We start from the raw sequence: 20,609 nt of genomic DNA, 5'->3' as shown, positions 1-20,609 counted from the left end.
TTAAACTTGGAACAAGGCTCCCTTTAAAATGGGCTTTCCTCCCTAGAGCATACTGAGTAAAAAAAAGAATTGGGTTTTTGTGACTTAAGAGAGAACAAAACAGCCAAAGCAGTGGAAGCAAAGTGTGTTCCCAGTATAAAATATTCAGTGAGTCGGAGTGATTGGGTTTGTTTGGGAGCTCTGGGATGTGCACGTTGACGTCCGCCTCACTGCTCCCAGAGGGAATTTGGAATTCAGGGCAGGATTCTCACAAGCACTTCCCCTTGGACTGTGACCCCTGAACTTGGCCCTTTTGTATTGTGTCCTTCACTCTGCAAAGCTACAGGAGGCTGAGCCTCCAGCTTACCTACAGCTGGCTGAAAGTTAAAGGGGAGCTGCAGCACTACATGTCGGGGTTAGAAAGAATCAGCATCGATGAGCACATTTCAAACTACAATGAATGTAAGATGTACACAGTAACTTGTAAAACCTTCAATTTACTTCACAAAATTTCCAGGTATAAGCAGTGCCATATTCTGCGATTCAGAATGAGGCAACAAATCCTCTGGTGCCATGATGCGGCCTTATTACATTGTGAACATGCAGGCTTGTGAACACATCTCTTTTAATCCAATAGAAATATTGCTCTTGACTTCCAAGATGGTTGTGGTGACAAATTCTTATTACTATTATGTAGATTATATATTATTATATAGATAGATCATGTTGGAAAATGTCTGTGGTGAAATATCTGCTATACAACCTGTACCTATTCGCTCGTACATCACATTACATTAGTCATTACAGCGACTAGTGAGCAGGAATAAGACACTTTGCATTACAATTCATAAGAACTCTCCCTCTCACTGGTGGCAAGACCAGGGGTTTGTAAAATTTTGCGATACCATCAATTATTTTGTTATCTAGATTTAATAACCTGTCTGAGAAGATGAGACTGCAGTTCCCCTTTAACCTCTTTGAGAGCTGTTCCCTTGAAACGGTGGTCAAAGTCATTCTGTATACCATTAATACAGGCAACCATCTGTAAAGCAGAAAGCTTGAATTTTCCCTGCTCATTAAACTCTGTGCACCTTGTTGTGAGGTCTCATTTATTTTATTATTTTGTTCAGCCCCCTTTTTTTTCTGTATAAAGGTCTATACACTTACTGACACTGTTGAATCTTTTCAAGCTGAGGTATAGCACCGACATTTTTTGCTGGGCCTGAAAGCAAATGCTGTGGATATCATACAGAAAGTTAATGTTGTTGGATATGGCAGCACACATATTTGTTTTCTTTGCATTCTTTGATCACAAGGGCTTCAGGATTTTTAATCCTTTTTGCAAGGGATTTACATTTCGATATGCTTATTTTGGTATACTGATGACAGGCTTTTAGTGTTCTGAAAATTGCTTGAATTGCTTAGATATTAGTGGTTTCAGTTGTACATCTTGTTGTTAAACATATGGAATGTTAGGCCCTAGAGCAGGAACCTCATAATGTCCCTTTCTAAGAGGAAATGAACAGTAACCTTCATAGGAATAAGAAGCAGAAAACTGTTACAGTCGTGTGACAAAATGTTTTGAGATTTTTAAACTATTAAAAATCTTTAAACTTTTAAATTTAAAAATAAATAAATAATGGTCTGGGCATTAAGCTGAGGATCGGTTAGTGTTTTGCTGTTTAGGGATATAAAATCAAATCCAGTTTTACTAACCATCAGTCTAAATGTTAACTTTTATAATTTTGTCAATGTGAAGGCACCAGTAAGCTTCCATAAACAATAGTATTGACTGATACTAATGATTTTTTTTTAAAATTTGGGACCACTCTTGTTCCTAGCTCAGCTTTACTGTGGTAACCCTCATTGTTTCCTCTGGGAGACTGTCAGACTACAGCTCTAACAGATCCTGCCTCATCAATTATTTGACCTTGCTTGTGAAGTTCTGGCCAGCAGTTCTCTATTTCTCTCTAGAGGCACTTTCTTACTATAACCAGTACTATTTCTTTAATGTCTGGAATGGGAATTACATTTTTATTGTGTACCTACCCAGCTTGGAATATGGAAGTTGCTTAACGTGCTTAACACACATGCCCCTCCAATGCACCTGCTTGTTGGTGCTATTTGTTTTTTGAAATGCTGCCTTACAAGAGAGTTATGCTGAAAGTCGAGCACCCCCGGTTGAATAATATTCTCCCGGCTTTGGTGGAGCTCTGCCAGTTGTGCAACATTATTCCAGGAATCTTTTTTACAGTTAGCTAGTGATGTGACCCAGGCTCGAACCTGCAGCACCTGAGCCCTCAGTCAAAACTCTGTGTGGGCACCTTTATTGCATCGGAATCCTCTGCTAGCTTAAACGTTCTATTGTTGTGCTATTGGAGGCTTGCAGTATTTGGGATTAGAAAGTGTCTGTGTGAATGAATACCAAAAGTACCTCCAACTCTCTCCTAATTGTCCACTTCTTTCTGAGGCACAGGACATGTGTGTGTGTCTCCATGGCTCTGAGAGGAAGTAGACTGTGTGTATTAGTCTGTTCATGGGTGCTGAATTACTGTGGGAATAACAAGCAGGGCTTCACAATAGGGGCTGCCACTCCACTATTCACTCTGAGCCCAACTGGAGACCTGCTCTCATCTCCTGAGCCCCCAAACGAAACCCCCTTCACTATCTATGCAAAAAAAAATCGGACAAAATCAGACAAATGTCAAACTCCAGCAAGCTGTTGCCTTTAGAAAGAATGTGCAGTAATAACATGGAAAATACGTCAAGAATATTGCCGGCAACAGAGGTCCGCTCCTTTTGTTGACGCGACCCTCCGAGTCCTTTTCCGAAATGGAGCCTGGCAACGCAGATTCAGGAGAGCCCGAGGTCAGTGTTGTCACGGCAACCCGCTTGCCTGGGAATTTTGCAGAGTGCGATTGATTTCTCCAACCAGTCTTGCGGCTTGTAGGAAGGGAGGGCTACAGCAGTACTGTGTCACTGATGGAGGAGAACAGGCCGGGGTGCAGTGGAAGAGCGATCCTGTTCAAAGCATGCTGCATTCTTCCAAATCAGGCTCCCTGCCACTGCAGGCACACAGCCCCACCTAGCATTTACGCAGCTCGCTGTGACTGCAGCCCAAAACAGTAGCTGCTGCCCTTTCTTTTATTAAACATTTGGAACAAGAAAAAACAATGGAGTCACCCGTTTCCTTGGTATTTTCTTTTTAAAATAACTAAGGTACAAAACGCTGACACACCTTATAACAATGAACACCCAAGAGTACTCACAGACCCACCTGAATGTTTAGACAGACAAGGCCACCAATTTGTCAGTCTCTCTTGCTTCAGGAGGGGTGTTGTAGGTTTGCTGTCTGTGCTGGAGCTGAGATGATCATCCTTAAATTTCATCCAGAGCCAGCAGCTGCCTCTTTGGTCACAATGAAGATTGACCCGACTGCCAAAGGGTTAAGAGACACCAGTAGTTTATGCTTTGCAGCTAATTCAACCCCAGAAACCCTCTAAGCCAATTTGTATCTAGTGAGCTACACCCAACCCCAATCAAGAATACAGTTCTATAGAACATTATCTCAGTATGTCAAAAGACTGCCCTACTGAAAGGAGCCTCACCAGTTCAGTCCATTCAGTCTAGCTTGTTTTATTAATAGTAGCTAATTGATGTCATCCAACCATTTCTTTAAACAAGCTTGATATCAGATACCAGACTCCCACAACACTTAGCGTAAAAAAGTGTATCCTCTTCTTAGTTTTAAATACACTTCCCTGTAGTTTCCACTGTGTTCCTCTGCGTCACGCTTTACAGTTGGTTGTGAAGAAGTCAACTGAGTTGACTTTGTAGGCTTCTTTGAGGATGTTGAATACTTGAATCAGGACACTTTGGTAAATAAGGCACTGAATCAGATACAAATACCGGTCATTCTTATGTGTTTCAAAAACATTTTAATTTGTTCTTTTTCTCTTTAAGGTCTGTCTTGGGTGCAGGTTCAGATTGGTGAAAAACTCAGATGTGTGAAGTGCCATGACTTCGTAGTAGTAGTAAATAAGAGAGCTGTGACTCAGGTGCTTTATAACACGTGATAAAAATAAGACCCAATTAATATCTGCCTGAAGCACTAGGTTAAAATTCAAAATAAAAAAAAATCGTATTAAAAAAATTATATGATTTTTTTTTAATGAAATAATCTAGTGCTCAGGTGCTAGTGTTCAGATTTTAGTTTTTACAAACCTCACAGTACAGTAGGTGCAGTCTGGACACAAACATAAGGACATCCATTGGTTTTTGCTGATTGCTGATCATTATTACTGGTGATTGCTATTGCTGATCCCTAGTATAGCCTTGGGATTTGAGGGCTGCAGTAAACAGGCGTGAAAACCAACCAAGGGAGTTCTGTTAAATCTTCTAAACAGCCCCCAAGAGAGCCTTCTCCCTTTACAGTAAGCAAGTTGTTCACTAGCACTCTATGGTTGCTATGTTCAATATTTGTCACTAGTGCCCCATTAATACGTTAGGGAGTACAAAACAAAAAAAAAATTCTATCATGGGTCACTGATATTTGTGTTGTGGTTTTGTCTTGTTTTGATTAAATGGACTCCAATGTTTGTGTTATGGCTCACACTTAACAGTTAAGAACTGTCTTTGAAACAGAGGTTTGGCATCGTTTTCTGGCAGTTGTCTACCAGGTTTGATGCAAAATAAAGGAGTTTTAGGAGTGTTCAGCACAGACACAGGAGATCAGTTCCTATATCACTAACGTGTGAGGTGCTAAAGACCACCGGCCCAGCTGCCCAAATAAGATTTGCTGAAACAGATTCCTGCTGTAGATTCAACAAAAGTTAAACTGAGTGTTAAGAGTTCTGGGAGCAAGCAGAAGTGTGGGCCTATAGTCTATAGCTTATAGTCAGAGAGCTGGGGCAGCTTAAAGATGGGCAGTCTTGGTTCGTTATAGTTATAACATAAGAAAGTGTCCAACTGAAAGGAGGACTTTTGACCCTTCTAGATCATTTGGTTCCCGTTTGCTAATTGATACATGGATCCCACGCAGCCATTTCCTGCAGGCAACTAGGATGTCTGTTTTAACATCACGGTTGGATAGCTTGTTCTGTGTGTCCACTGCTCCTCTGCCCAGTTGCTTTTCCTTTAACTGATTCAAGAGCAATGTCTTTATAATGCAGTGACTTGTACACAACATTCCTAATGAGGTCATACTAATACACTGTGCAATTGTAGCATAATGCCCCTTGATTTAAAATGAAGGCAGTTTGAAACACGAACCAGCTGTTACGTTGCCATGTTCAGGACAGTGCCAAAATGCCAACTGGCTCTCTAAGGCACCAGGAGTTTCAGCCAGCTGGTTGACAGGTTTGCCCCAGAGTGCATTGTCCCTGGAAGAATGGCAGGTAGGAAACGGCGCTGTAAACACTGTGTACTCAGGAAAGGCAGAGCAAGGGAGGCTGAATGGAGGGATATCCCATTGGGGAGTTCCTTTCCTCCATCACAGGGGCGGCAGGCAGTTTGGGCAGGGGGGAGGGGGCTTTGGGCTCGGCTTTTATAAATCACATTGTGTGTCAGCCGCCCATCTCACACTGTGGCACAAGGTCTTTCATCTTTGGAGCAGAGGCAACCCTTCTGAAGATCAGTGGATTGTACGCATTAAGCACAAATACACGTGTTGTGGCTGAACAATAAGAATGGATTCCAAAATGTCATCATGTCTGGGAAGTCTGATGTTTTCGTTTATTCATAAAAATGATAAAACCTACATCAACCATATCACAGGATGTATGTTCAGATGAGAGTATAATTGCATGGGTTGTCTGATGGCTTTTGTATAAAGTGAGTTGTTATCAAATCTGTCAAATTGATTAATTAGACTAATTCTGTGCACATTTCCAGACTTGAAATACACACTGAATTAGTCTAATTAATCAATTCTTTCTGTACCCTCAATCGTGAAAATCTATAAAATGGCATTACAATAGATTATTATCAACAAAGTAATTGAGTTGGAATGAAGAGACAGGGCTTGAGAGCTCAGGTTTGACAGCTGCCTCAAACGGTTGGTAATAATCCTGAAGGGATCCAAATATTTCAGATTTTTATCTTTGCAGGGTTTTTTTTGCATTAAAACAAACCTGAAAAGCACCCAAATGAGGTATTTTAAACTTAAGTTGGCAGCCGCTAGTAATTCTGTAGGACTTTAACCCTTCATGCTTTAATCTCAACCTTCTGGCTTGCTTCTGTCTCTAATTTAAACCAAGCAGCTTCTAATTAACAGCACAGTTATGTAGCAGCTAGGGAGACTCCAACTACAGCCCTCAATTACTGTCTACCCTCTAAACCACCACCCTGATCCTGGATGCATTTAATCTTTATGGTTCTCCCTGGTTTATGCCTTTTGCATGTCTGATTCCACCTAAACCCCACGGCCTCTGCTCTCCACCCTGCTGACAAAAGGCACGGAGTCTGGGGGGGGGAGGGGATTTAGAAGAATGAATGAGAATAAATGTGTAGGATTATGCAGGCAAATGTGCAGATGTTGCAGAGTTCATACATGTGCCCTTCCTTGCAGTTGCAGTGCAACCCTGTTACTGACTCCATCCATTAACTAATCGCTTCTTCCAAATTAGTCCCAGCAAGCAAAAGGCCCAAGGCAAGGTACACCCTGGAAGGGACGCTAGTCCATCACAGGGTAGTCTCACACACACACACACACACACACACACACACACTCACACCAGGGCCATACCAATATTGCTTAGAACTGTGGGAGAAAACCAGAGCATCTGGAGGAAACTTGGGCCAAAAGGGGGAAACATACAAACTCCACACAGACAGCCCCCCAGGTCTGGTCTAGAATTGAATGTGGGGTCCCAGCACAGCAAAGCAGCAATGCCCTTGTTATTGACTCTTCACTGTGAATTCTGACACATATCTGGTACAAAGTTGTCCTGTTCCTCCTTCAGAAGGTTTTTTGAGTGTGGTATAACAACCAATCTAGCATCTAGGTGGGATTCAAGAGACAGATTGTCTGGACAGAATTTAGGACACTGCTGAGTGGGTTGTCCTAGGCTTTTTAATTTCTGGTACGTACACGGAACAAGAAAAAAGTAGGCAGTGCAAAGCTACCTGGATGGCTGTAATAAAAGGATATAGCCCAGTTTGATTATGTCATGTAGTTTTTTAAAGTGTAGAGCAAGGACAGCAAGCTAATGTGCAGTAATTGTTGTTTGTGATAAGTATTAATGGAGAAAGAGGCACTGAGCCATAGCAGGAGATCCATCTATTAAAAGGCTGTGCATTCTATTAGAGCTCATAAACAGCCCTATTATAATGGCTACTGAGTAGCCCTCTAATTCCTGTTTGTGTGAATTATCACGTACCATCACATGCAACATTTCCAGCCAGATGGGTGTAATTCATTTTCCTAGATCTTCAATACATGCAGAGTCAATTTAAGGCTTTGTAAAAGTTATTCTGCTGCTTTTTTAAATAAACAATTACTCCTCCCAAAATAAAAAAATTAGCTGGTAAATGTGGGAATAAATGTTTAGAACATTTTTTGGTGGTGTGTTTTAATAAAGGACTCTATTTCTGTCTTGGTTTAGATTTTGCTGCTCCAAGCATGGCCAATAGCTACTCCTATTCAGTCACTAACCTAACCCTTATCAGCAGGAAATAGGCCTACATGCCTTGAAGATGAAAAAGTCAGCCTAAGGCAATATTGCATTACTGGTTGCCCCAAAAAAATCAAGCAGAATGTGTTGGGCAAGATTAAATGGTGGCTGTTTGGGGCTGGTTTCTTGAAAAGATTAAATATCCTAGTTTAGCTTTTTTTCTGTGTAGTTCTTAGCAGCTGCGTGAAGCACGGTGTTAAATCTCAGAAACTGCACCCTTAGTGCTACTGTTCGTGTGTGTGTGTGAGCACTTATAGCAGGCTAGGAATGCTGATGAGATTCTGCTTCCTGGCTTGTAAGCAGGGTGGTGTAAAAAAGAGAAGAGCTGAGCTGGCGAGTGAGTAACCCCAGCAGAGATCAGCTTCCTGCCAGCAGAAGCACCCCAGGAAGATTAAAACTCTGCCTGGTGTTTTCATGTCTCACCTCCCTGAGTCTCTCACGTGACTGTTATTACTGTACAGAAAGGGGGAAATTCAGTGCTTCATTCACTGCGGAGGTGAAGAAAGTAAGTTCATGTTTTAGGGCCCTTTCTTGCTGTTTGTGTCGGCTTCACGGATTGCAGTTGCAATTTGGTGACAGCCGAAATGCACATGACATGGGAAACGTTAATGCAAAGGAAGATGAGGAATCATTCCTGTCTGTCAGTCGGTATCTTCCTCCCTCTCTACATTTCCCTCTTGCTGCTTTTAAGTCCCTATTCCCAATAAGCAAGTGAAATCCCTGGGATGGTTCTGCTGAGTAAATGTCATGAGAAAAATCAATATCCCCTTGTCTGTCTGAGGCATGCTGGGAGCTTAGCAAGAAGACTAAGGTAAACAAACCCTTGGACTGATAGATGACCAGCAAATAGTGTTTCTTATTATTAATTCTTTTGAGTCTGTTTTTTGCTGGCTATTTAACGAGAGAACTGCACAGAAATAGGCATAATCGCACAACATAGAGTAGCTCCTCATCTTAAAAGTTCAAGTTCAAGTTTCAAGTTTCAAGTTTATTGTCATTACACTCGATCGAAAAGGCGATCACTACGTTGGATGTGTGTTGAAGATCCCAATGTCCAGTTTCATTATATTTTATACATATATCACAATCTAAAATGTAAATTGAGGAAGAACACAAACAGTAATATGCACAAATGTATATACAAATCAACTTAGGTGCCTGTACAAAACGCAGTCAAACGTTATTCTCATGATGTAGTTCAGTTTATAGTCCTTCTTTTAAAGTTAAAATTGTTCAGGAGCACCTCATTGTTTGAACAGATTTATGGTGTGCTACATATACTAAAATAATGTGAAAATGATATAATATTAATTTAATTTTATGATGAGAGATGTGAGCTTCATACAAAAAAGTGAGTCCTTGAAACGAATTGCATAGATGAGCAATGCTTTATCGATTGCAAAACACAGGGCCTAATAAAAAATACATTTGGGTGCAGTCAGCAACGATAGGAAAATATTGTGCTGCAGATTTATACTTACAGATGTATTTAAGGCATAAAAGCTGCAGGTGGTCTCACCTCTCTACAGAGCAATGCTGTTTCTTAGTTTATTGCTGTTCTAAGTTGTGCGCTGTCTCTGAGAGGCTGTCTGCTTGATGTTGTTTCTCCCGGGAAATTTAATGAATTGCTGCTTTCGGCAGACGAGGCAGGTGTTAATAATGGAGTTTACTCTGGTACAGAGCAAGTGTTACTAGAGCTGTGTGGTTAAGGCTGCCTGCAAAGCCAGGAGAAGCTGGGGGAAGCAGAGCTGAGGTGAGTTAATACTTCTCTCTGTGGGAAGCACTTTGCCTCTGCTGTGTGTGTTGTGTGAGGACCTGGTGGGAGATGAGGGTCGGGCTGGTTCGGGTGTTATTATCTTGGAAAACATTGTCTTTTCTCACTTGGATCCTGTTCAGTTTAGTTTTGTCCTCATGCGAGTTTTAGGTGGGGGGGGATCCTGCCCATTAACAATTGCTGCATAAGGCTGATGGGATTTAGGAAGCTGCCTCTTGACACAAACAAGGGGCTCTAGAGATCAGAAAGTGCTTGTTGTGCTGGTGTAGATGAACTATTGAACTGTTGCATCATACTACCCCGATGTACCTCGCACCTTCGTCTTCTGTGTATGATTTTGATGCCTTTTCTTTTAAATTCTGCCTGGATCTAAACATAACGCACTGTGAAGGCGTTTTCAGGGAGTTTATGTTTCTCATTCCAGCTACTGGTGAAAACAGGTAAACGCTTGATGGAAACAAACATACCTCAGCCTATGTACAGAGGCACTTTGTGATATGCAGATTGTACATGACACTCATCAGAAGCACACCAGCAACTGGGATAATGCTGTACACAGAAGGATTTTGTTTTGCTCTCTGTACTTATATTATCCTCTTTCAGTTTATTGAGGGTGGCTTGCTGTCATTCGACCCACACAATCCTTCACTAATAGGTAAAAGTTGTTCATGGTGTTACTTTTATTTCCAGTCAAGGTGTGGTAGGGTGGTGTAATGTCATTCCCACTTGTCTACAGTAGCTCAGGTCTGCTCTCTGTACTTCCAAGAATGGGGTTATGTCTGGCCAGTAATCCTGCCAAAGGCTGTGTATAATCTCTCACTTCATGGGGTCACTGGCCCTGGCTAAGGAAGCAGGCTACTCCTGTTTGAGCCTCGCAGCTGTCAGACCTCTTAAAGGCCTCTCAAAGGGAGTGGCACAGATAGTGGCACAGAGACAGACAAGGTGACAACACTGTGCATCTTTAACATAACGGATTAACCCTGGATACCTTGTCTTGTTTCATAAATCCCATTTGATCCTAGAATCCAGTTTAAAGGCCTTTGGTCAGCTTTGAGATGAGATGCAATGTCATGCAGGCTACTTGAGATCTATTACTAGTTTCAATCACCAAAATGGGCACAATCTGAATATAATAACCTATACAAATTAGCCTTCAGTCAAAATGTGGCCTCCCTGTCTGTTAGCCTCTTTATCTGCAGTCGGTATCACCTCCTGGGATGTCCTGGTTTAGTGCGCTCAGATTCTTACTCATTTTGTCACTGGTGTGTGAGATTGAAAGGGGTGGCTGGTGAAATTAAAATAGGGTGCAGTTCAATGAGATCCATGTTTATGGCCTTCATATAAATCTTTATCTAACCAGAGAATTCCAATGAGCTGTAACGAACAGTTCTTTCCGGACCCTATGCGGACGACACAGTCCGACGGAGTGGGGAAACATTGGGGAAATGTCATGCAGGAAAACGGGGCAGAAGACAGGGGGCGTGTCCAAGGTGCGCTGGTGCACGGGGGAGGTGTGGCCGAGGCGAACGATTCCAAGAGTAATCCATAGAGTATCCAAAACGCAAGGGTAAGTCCAAAACCAGGAGATCCATCCGACGAAGGAATTAAAAACTACGAAGGCCGGGTCGGAACCGGCAGACAGGGACAAGGAACAGGAACAGGAACAGGAACAGGAACAGGAACAGGAACAGGGGGGTTAAAACCTTAACGGGACCAGGCGCTTCCTGGTCCCGGACTCGCACGATATGGAAATCAGATGCAGAGCCCGGAAGAGCGTCAGCGCCTGGCTTTTAAGGTGGGCAGGGAATAGGGCGCAGGTGCATGGAATAAAGTCTAAAGTGATAGGGCTGGAGCACCCTTAAGGAGGGGGAACTAATATCGTGACAGTACGCCCCTCCTTTTCAGGGCGGCTCCGAAGCCCTAAGAAAAAAAAAGGGAGAGAGAAAAAAAAAAACCGATGGAATCCAGGCTGCCAGGGTGCCGTCCGCGGGGTCCAGGTGTAGGCTCTGCATTCTGTAACGAACAGTTCTTTCCGGACCCTATGCGGACGACACAGTCCGACGGAGTGGGGAAACATTGGGGAAATGTCATGCAGGAAAACGGGGCAGAAGACAGGGGGCGTGTCCAAGGTGCGCTGGTGCACGGGGGAGGTGTGGCCGAGGCGAACGATCCAAGAGTAATCCATAGAGTATCCAAAACGCAAGGGTAAGTCCAAAACCAGGAGATCCATCCGACGAAGGAATTAAAAACCACGAAGGCCGGGTCGGAACCGGCAGACAGGGACAAGGAACAGGAACAGGAACAGGAACAGGAACAGGAACAGGAACAGGAACAGGGGGGTTAAAACCTTAACGGGACCAGGCGCTTCCTGGTCCCGGACTCGCACGATATGGAAATCAGATGCAGAGCCCGGAAGAGCGTCAGCGCCTGGCTTTTAAGGTGGGCAGGGAATAGGGCGCAGGTGCATGGAATAAAGTCTAAAGTGATAGGGCTGGAGCACCCTTAAGGAGGGGGAACTAATATCGTGACATGAGCTCAAATCCTCATTTCATAATGATAACTTAGAGAACAGCTGGGCATTTGCTACAGCAATGAGAGTGATGTAAGTTGCTCATGGGTACAACCGCAGTGTCCCACATGGGATTTGAACCTGTAAACCTCTAGTCCAGAGTTTGGAGCCCCTAAACACTACCCCCTCCTGAATGCAAGACTGCCTACTTTGAACTGTACCTCCCTTGAGCCTGACAATGTTCTTGTTTGCTTTGCCCAGGTGCCACCAGGGATATTGGCTCAGCGCTGACCCGGATGTGCATGCGCCACCGCAGCATTGAGGCCAAACTGCGCCACTTCACCAAGTAAGAGTCTTCCCATCGCAGACACAACCCCTGTCTCCGGATATTTCCAGTGGTTCTGAAAAAAGAAGCTCCCGTTCTGTGGATTGTCATCCGTCTGCTCCGTTGCTGATCGATGTTATTTAGAAAAGAGCTCTGTACCATCCTGGTTTTCGTAGGTCTCTGCAGTTGGTCACTTTAAGGTTTTTTGTGCCCTTGCAAATCTAACCTTTTAAGACAGAGGAAAGGACGATGAGTGAAGATACCCCGCTGGGAAATACTTCTCCCAAGACAATATAACAACTTCTTGAAGCTGTTTCCTCCAAATATTATTATTTGCTTCATATTTGTAAGAGAAGAGATTAAGGTTTTAAATCTTGGAATAATAACCAAGAGCAATTTCATTCAGAGACTTTTTTTAACATTTAAATATATTTCTCCCTTTTTAGTTACACGCTGACGTGAGTCTTAATGACATGGGCAATGTGAGCCTTTTTGTCCTTTTTCTAAATTAAGCACTCATTCTGACATTACTTTTCACTCTCCCTGTTTACATTAGGGAGCATTTTAATGAGGATAAACTGCATTTACATTTCATTGGCAAAGGAAAATACACTGTTAAAGAATAACCGAGCTAAGATCATAGATGTAATGAGAGGGAAGTGAGTGTGGGATTACATACTGTATGTGCCAAAAATAAAATAAATCTTAGGGAGTTTTGGAATAAACTTATCATCAACAATATTATATTTTAGAGCGTTACACTGGGACTGCAATTATGGAGAAAACAAATCTGTATTCGTTTTCGCAGGCAACCAAAATTATTCTAATGCATAGGTTTTTCCGTTATACTTTTTAAAACCAGATCACATTGCTTTTAATTCCTCTATGAATTTCCTTGGTACTGAATGAGCAGTTAGTAAAGTTCTACGCCCCTGTTTTGGTCAGAAATAAATAACCCTACTGGAGACTGAGACAAAGAATGTGTATAATGAAGAAGTTCATAATTAATCTTAAACTTAGATTTTTGACCAAAGTCAGAAAGTATTTTTATCTTACCTTAAATTGCTGAGGTGATTAAATAATGCTTCTTGGTAGTTCAGAGGCATGTGAGTGCACATTGGCAAGAGTGGTTGGTATGATATAAACAAACACTAATATCCTAATATAATCACTGAAATACTTTAGTTCTTTACCACTGTGTTTTGATGCTTCTGTGGATTAAGGAGAAGGCTGTGATGCTGGGAATGAAACAGGACTTTGGAGATCTTTTTCACAAAATAGATGATGAGACAAGGGCCTGACAGCACCAATTGACCTCAGGACTTTTTCGTATTTTAGACTGTCCTTAGCCCAAACCAGCCTGCCATGGTGTGTCCCAGACTCATTTTTTCATTTTGAACTACTGTACTTGTCAAGGGAGTGAGCTTGAGTACTAACCCCTTCCAGATGCTGATATTTCACCTCTCACCTAAGATAAGGTGCAGCAGTCTCCATATTTAGTAAAACAACACCATTTGCATCCCAAACAGGTTATCCTTTCTGAAAGTAGCTGAACCAAAGCATTTTTACCTCTGAGAAGGGATTTGCCACCAATGCAGGAAGTGCTTCTGTGTAGCCTGTGTTTTCATAAGACTCCAGGACATGGGGAGTGTATGCAGGGCTTCCAGGCATTGTCAAAACAGGAAGGATTTAAACTGCTCTTATGCGCATGCAGCTGTGATTCAGTGCTGCTTATTCACACATTCACCTTGCAAAGCTTGTGATGTAATTGAGCCCCAGTGCTCATGATGTAATCTCTAGTTATGTATGTAGGTATCTAATCTTATTCTGCTCATTAATCCCTCCATCATTGAACTATTCAACTCTCTTTCCATTTGTCTTCAGATGAGATTGCCAGGTTGAGAAAATCGAATAGCCACATGCCTTGAATTGTTTTAATAATGGGGGATTATGTTTATCATGTGCTTGCCTGTGCCTCCTGCATTACTATTTAATTGTCCCGTCCATGTCTTCTTCTTCCTGAAGCCTTCTTACTTTCTAGAAAATTGGGAAGTGTTCCTCAATCCCTCCCTGAGCAGAGTGGTAAAGCTGGGATCTTTTTCTCTGTTTCCAGTGCACTGATGGAGAGCCTCATTACGCCCCTCCAGGACCGTATAGAGGACTGGAAGAAGACTGCCAACCAGCTGGACAAGGACCATGCCAAAGGTGCCTGCTCCACTGCATGACTCCGTGTCCTACCGTGGTGAAAGTACTGTAGTAGCATCATTCTGGGGTTTTTTTGGTAATCTGTACTACACTGCAAATTTTTGAACTACTGCATATGCACAATTTTGAGAATGCAGTGTTTTCAGGTTTTAAATATCCTTGCTATGCATTTCAGATTTTGTATCCAAGGTTAAGAAGGGCCGATTTTTCACTTGCATTTGTGCCCAAGGGAGAGAAAAACCTGGAAATATACAACATCCTAAAATGAGGAGACAATGTATGTTTGGATTCATGAAAAGTGTGTGATCCTGACGATTTGGCATTTCTTCACCAGAGTACAAACGAGCTCGTCATGAGATTAAGAAGAAGTCCTCTGACACTCTGAAGCTCCAGAAGAAAGCGAGGAAAGGTAGGTGCTGTTTTCCTAGTAGAGTCTGCTGATCCATACTGCCCCTTCTGGCATTGAACATTAAACAAGCAGGAAGGTGTGTTGCCAAGCAACTTCCTTTACTACGGCTTTCAAAGCAGTTGCAAAGCATAACAGTTTTTTAACCCTTAAGACATGAGACATAATTAATGAAGTTAGATTTCATACATGCAAATGTTCATCCACCAGTTTAACCTAAGTGAATCACAGTGATGTGATGCACAAATATGCAGCAGCAGCTGTAGAGATGCTAATTAACCTGAGCCTTCTTTGGAAGGAAGTCAAAGTATTCAGAAAAATCCCCCTAGGGCACAGAGAGAGCTTGCATACTTCACACAGAAGGTGCCAGAGGCCAGAATTAAACCCAGAACTCACATGCTCTAAAATAGCCATGCTAACTGGCACTTTCATCTGCCACCACCCTATACACATTATGATTACATTTTTTCAAGAGTAATGTTATGTTCATCATTCTATGAAAGAGTTGCTAGGTGGATATTTCAGTTCTACACTCTTAATATACACATTACCAGTCTCTAGTCTTTCTTTCCAGAAACGCTCATATTGAATTGATGATGAAAGCCTACAGTATTTTCTTGTTAAGTTGTTACAGCTGTGAAGGAATGTGGTGAGGATTGCAATTTACAAATGCAGCAGTAGTCAGCGGAATGTTTCAAGATATAATTATCATGCATTTCTTAAAGTACACAAAATGTGGAACTTGTAAAGAGGCTTATCCTGTCCGAACAAAGCATCTATTCTCTTTCATTTGCTGATGAAAAATAATTTTAAAAAACAAGATCTGAATGCATTATAAGGGGCTCTGCTTGTAGTCACATATTCAAAATGTTGATGTATGTTTAGAAGCTGATTTCAGACCGGGTTGCTTTCCTTATACATTTTCAGGTTTGTTTTTCTTTTTTCTAAAATACTGTGGAGCAGGATCCCTCTAGTTAATAGGATGACAGATCTGATGTCTGTCTTTCTGTAATGTTTGAGGATGATAACTTTGCTTGCTTTGTCAGCATATACAAGGAGCCCTGTCACTGTCAATTTCTCTGAATAGGCTTGTTGTCTGTTCTGGCACAGACGCTCTGGAATAACACTCCAGTCACAAAGGAGGGAAAGAATGACAAAAGTGTGGCTATTTTATGCAACATTTCCCTCTGCTGGTCCAACTTTGAACAGCACTGTTCTCTTGGTGACTATACAATACATCATGGTTTCATTCTTAAACTGCTTTTAGCTTCTATAGGAGAATTCTGGCTGCCCTTTCAGTCTCTTGATATAAAAATACAGTAGCTGCCAATTGTAAACCTGCCCAAAGAAAATAATTCTGCAAAACAAAGGATGAAATTGTAAGACATTTCAGCAATATGAAAAAATGTGCTCGTAGTATTCAGCCCCCAAATCCATTTATTTTGCTTTGTTCGCAAAACTTCTTTTGCAAAAGTGAGTTTAACTGTAGTCTTTGTTAGCATGCTTAAATGCTTTTTTCCAGTACAGTTCTTTCTACTAAAGCACACTAAATACAGAAATACAAGGGCTTTACCGACGTATGTGAAGGTTTTGCCTGCAGTTTGCCTTGCCTCATATTAATTGATGGGAAATGATATGATGCCAGTAAACCTTTTGCTTTTTCTGGTCAGTGGGGCCGTTGGCACCTCAAGACTGTGCTGCAGTGAAAGCATCGCCCATCTGATTTTTTTCCCTTTGATTTTCACTAACGTTCCTGAAGCACGTTGGGCACAATGTGACAATGCAATGGCTTCCTTCCACTAACCCTAACACTGAGCTCCTGTCTCTGCTGTTTTCTCCCTCCCTGACCCCTGAACCCTTGCCCTCCTCCCATAAACTCTATTTCTCTCTCTCTTCCTCTGCTTCTTTGTTCTTCTTCTCTTTCTGCATATCCCCTCTCTCTAGAACTCTTGGGTGAGTATGTACATAGTTCTCTCCTGCGCTGGTTTGTTTTTGCTGTTTCTCATTCTTTTTTTTTGCTTGCTTCACTGTGCATTTGGTTAGTGCAGATTGCCAGACATCCACTGTGATCCTTTGTAAGTGACACTCCAGCTGTAGTCGTCTAACAAACGGGTCATGCAGACAGGCCGAGGTCTAACCAGCCGAATACAGCAATAGAAGAGAGCCTGGAGGTTCACTGACAAACCACTAAGAATAACTCCTGGTTTTTATCAAAAGTGGTCTGTCTGTGTTCTTTGAGAGCATTAGATTGTAGTTTTAAGCTGCATGACTCTCTTCTGCATTGTTACAGTCTTTTGTCCTGTTATTCGCTCTTTGAATATGTATTGTGTGCTGTTCATTTGCAGAAGAGCCCCAGTAGGCAACTGCTTACACCCTGAGAACACAACAGAGAGCCCCTGCAGTCCATTTCACTGCAGGCTTTGTGGCAACCAGCTTTGCATTTAAATTCTTTAATTGGACCTATTAATGTAGTGTTGGATGTTAAAAGAAAGGAGCTGTTTAGCTATCCCAGCAAGTCAGGGGCTTTAACAGAGCGCAACTGGATTTCCCACAAGAATGCTACTCCAGTTGCTGGATGTACTGTAATGATTTCAATCATTTTGTTTGGACACACAAGTACTCACTGTAGGCAAGCGCACAGTTCTGCAGAATTTACAACCCAATTGAAAATGTGAGCATTATTCAAGTTCTTAAAGTGCAGTGGCTGGGGTTGTGCCTGTGAATCAGCCATGATGAGACAAGAATGCTGTGTCATGGTGATGGGGAGTCCGGATCCGACTGACGATTGGCACTACATAACATCTTGAAATTTCACATTAGAATCCCGAACTGAGCATTACTACCTTCCAAGAAATCAAGCTCAAAAGAGACACAGAAGCCAAATTCTGTTTGGAAGCCACGTAAAGGTTGCGATTAGTTTTGTATATGTGACGCTCTTGTGCTGAGAAGAGCCGTGGGCTCTGTGTGCAGGGGTGTGTGTGTTTGAAGCTTGCAAACCCATTTCCTGTCTGGAACCCGCTGGCTGTCCTGCAGCGTCGTGTTGTCTCTTGTGTTCCTGCATGGCGGCAAACATCGCCCTGCCAGTCGATTGCTTGTGCGGCTTGAATGACTTCCTTTTTTCCCCATCACCCTCTTCTCGTTACCTTAGTAACCTCTCACAGTACACCTGCGCCTTTTCTAACATTCTGTCATTGTTGATGTTCAATTTCCCTTCGCGTTTTAATTTTTGAATCATTTTTGATTTCTCTGTGTCCGCGGCGATTCGTCAGTGGTTGGGGGTTTTCCTTCCAGGCACAGACATCCCACTGGGTCCTAATCGCCTCTCTTTCTCTTCCTCTTTCTCTTGCGTTCTTTTCCTGTTGGCTTCTCTCTGCTCCTCGTTGTTTCATCCTGCTGTTCGCCATCCATCCTCTCCCTCCCCTCCCCTTCCACCCGACGGCCCTTTCCGCAGGGAGGGGCGACCTGCAGCCGCAACTGGACAGCGCCCTGCAGGATGTGAATGATATGTACCTACTGATGGAGGAGACGGAGAAGCAGGCGGTGCGCAGGGCCCTGGTGGAGGAGAGGGGGCGCTTCTGCACCTTCATCAGCCTCCTGCAGCCTGTGGTGGTGAGACAGAACGAGTGCCGTGGGGGGTTGTGGGTAGGGGCGACTGAGCGACAGGGCCCTGCAGGGCACGGGACCTCCAGGGACTTGGAAAACTGGGGAAGTTAGAGGTGGGTTTGGGGCTGGCAGGAGGCTGAGAGGGGAGGCGGAGGGGGAGCAGGACAGAGCCCAGGAACTAGAGGGATGAGCAGGACTGGTCAGACCTGGACATGACTCTGTTGAGAGAGTGAAGATCCTTCAATAACAGCAGCGATTTGCATTTCAGAATAAAGTATTACATAAATAATTAAATATTCTAATGTTTAGAAATATTCTGTCTGAAATGATCACCTTTAGGGAATTGCTTTAATGTAAGCCAGAAGTGAATATACTATAAGAGAGAGCATGGCAGACTACATTGGTGTCCTAAATGTGCTGTCTTTCTTTGATCTTTGACAGGCTCACTGTGTGTGTCGGCGGGGGGGGGGGTGGGGGGAAGGGGCATGCATTATTGTCAAAGCGGAAAATGTCTCTTCAAAGACAGGAATATGGAATATGTTTGTATTCCTGGAGGATGCAGTGTTATGCTGGACTGATTCCCCTCCTTGTCCCTGCTTTTCTGTTCTGTTTCCCTGTTTGCTCTCAGAATGGAGAAATTGCCATGCTGGGAGAGATCACTCACTTGCAGGCCATTATTGATGACCTCACTGTGCTGACTGCTGACCCCCACAAACTGCCCCCAGCCAGTGAGCAGGTACTTCACAGGCCCTCACACTCTCCTACACTCTGGCTGCTCAGGATTACATCTCTTTAGAAGCAGAGAGGTGGACCAGGTAGAAGAGTATATAATTAGGAACATAATGTGGTATAAAATGACATACTGTACAGTACACAGCCTCAAGACAGAAGACTTGAAGAGCTGAAGATGTAGACAACACAGCAACAAGCACTCAGTTGAGAAAACACAAACACAACAGTACTGTATGTGTTAGCCTGACGTTGTGTGTCCTATCCAACATAAAGTAGATCAGCAACAAGTAAAGGTTTATTCCATACTGAAAAGAGAAGAAAAGAAACACAATGTTTCAGCTGTGGAGCCTTCTTCAGGTGAACTACCCTACTTGAACTACTATAAAGTAGATCAGGAGTCTATCCCATTTCCTGGCAAGCCCCAAATCAGATACTCTTATTTAAAGATCATGAACACTTGTTTCAGCACTTGATCAATTAAGCACGTAATGTTTAAATGAAGGGAAGGGTGTTCTCTGAAGAATGAAGGATGATTTCTCACTTAACTAAATACTCCTCCTGTCTAATCCGTCATAATTAAATTGTTCCAGACCTTCAGAAATTAATAATTTAAAGGCTATGCGTGAAACCTGCTGGACTGGGACTCTCCTGGATCAGGGTTAGAGACCCCTGATGTAAATAGTATTACAGAGGAGTGTGGCTTATACCACTTATAGAAAAGTACTCAACTGGAGACAGTGGTTTTGAAAAAGGCAAGGAGCTCTACACCCAGGTGCGAGTGTGTGCGTCTGATCTGTTTCAGGTGATCAAGGACCTGAAGGGCTCAGACTACAGCTGGTCCTATCAGACGCCCCCCTCCTCCCCCAGCAGTTCTGGCTCCCGGAAATCCAGCATGTGCAGGTAAGGAGAGAGGGAAGGAAGAGACGGAAGAGCCACAGAGGCGCGAGAAGGAGTGATGAGTGTGTGCGTGTGTTTGGGTTGATGGGGGTCAGAGAAGGGTGGAGGCAAAGCACTGAACTCATGCTTTTCAGTGTTATTTTTAAGCAGCGTTTCCCGGTCCTTGTCCTATTCCTGATGTCTTTCATGCTACTGTGTTGTTAGTGGTGCTATGCCACTAATGTGTGTCAACGTTACCCTGGCCAAGAAAAGATTTGTGATCTGTCTTTGTTTAAACGTCTGTACATAAGATGTGTGTCTTACTGTCTGAATGCCCACCTGTCTGCTAATCAATATGTTCTGAAAAACAATACTATTTGACAGTGTAGCAATTTCAGTAATGCCTGCTGCCAGTCTCTGAGTGATTGTAAATTCCTGCATTGAAGTTCAACTCACTTAAAATACCAGGCCCCTCTACAATGAGTGGCATCCCCATATTAAGCTCAGAATGTATCAAACCTAATTCC

General features: G+C 42.9%; 1 protein-coding gene across 14 annotated transcripts in view; it reads left to right on the top strand.

Annotated features, from left to right (window-relative positions):
* The window catches only part of LOC148644515 (protein MTSS 2-like), a 73,801-nt gene that overhangs the window by 41,122 nt on the left and 12,070 nt on the right, over positions 1–20,609 (top strand). For 8 of the 14 annotated variants that reach the window (XM_088614114.1, XM_088614112.1, XM_088614118.1 and 5 more), the window contains exons 4-9: positions 12,197–12,281; positions 14,374–14,465; positions 14,800–14,883; positions 18,323–18,480; positions 19,103–19,210; positions 20,009–20,106. In XM_088614114.1, the coding sequence (XP_088470240.1) occupies positions 12,197–12,281; positions 14,374–14,465; positions 14,800–14,883; positions 18,323–18,480; positions 19,103–19,210; positions 20,009–20,106 (625 nt within the window). The remainder of the gene's footprint in view (positions 1–12,196; positions 12,282–14,373; positions 14,466–14,799; positions 14,884–18,322; positions 18,481–19,102; positions 19,211–20,008; positions 20,107–20,609) is intronic. The other 6 variants (XM_088614121.1, XM_088614115.1, XM_088614113.1 and 3 more) reach the window with 1 other exon arrangement.

This window comes from Lepisosteus platostomus, chromosome 20, assembly GCF_059453375.1.
Source record: "Lepisosteus platostomus isolate fLepPlt1 chromosome 20, fLepPlt1.hap1, whole genome shotgun sequence".
Classification (NCBI taxonomy): Eukaryota; Metazoa; Chordata; class Actinopteri; order Semionotiformes; family Lepisosteidae; genus Lepisosteus; species Lepisosteus platostomus.
Note: the sequence above shows the minus strand (reverse complement) of the source record. Positions and strands in the feature narration are given on the sequence as shown.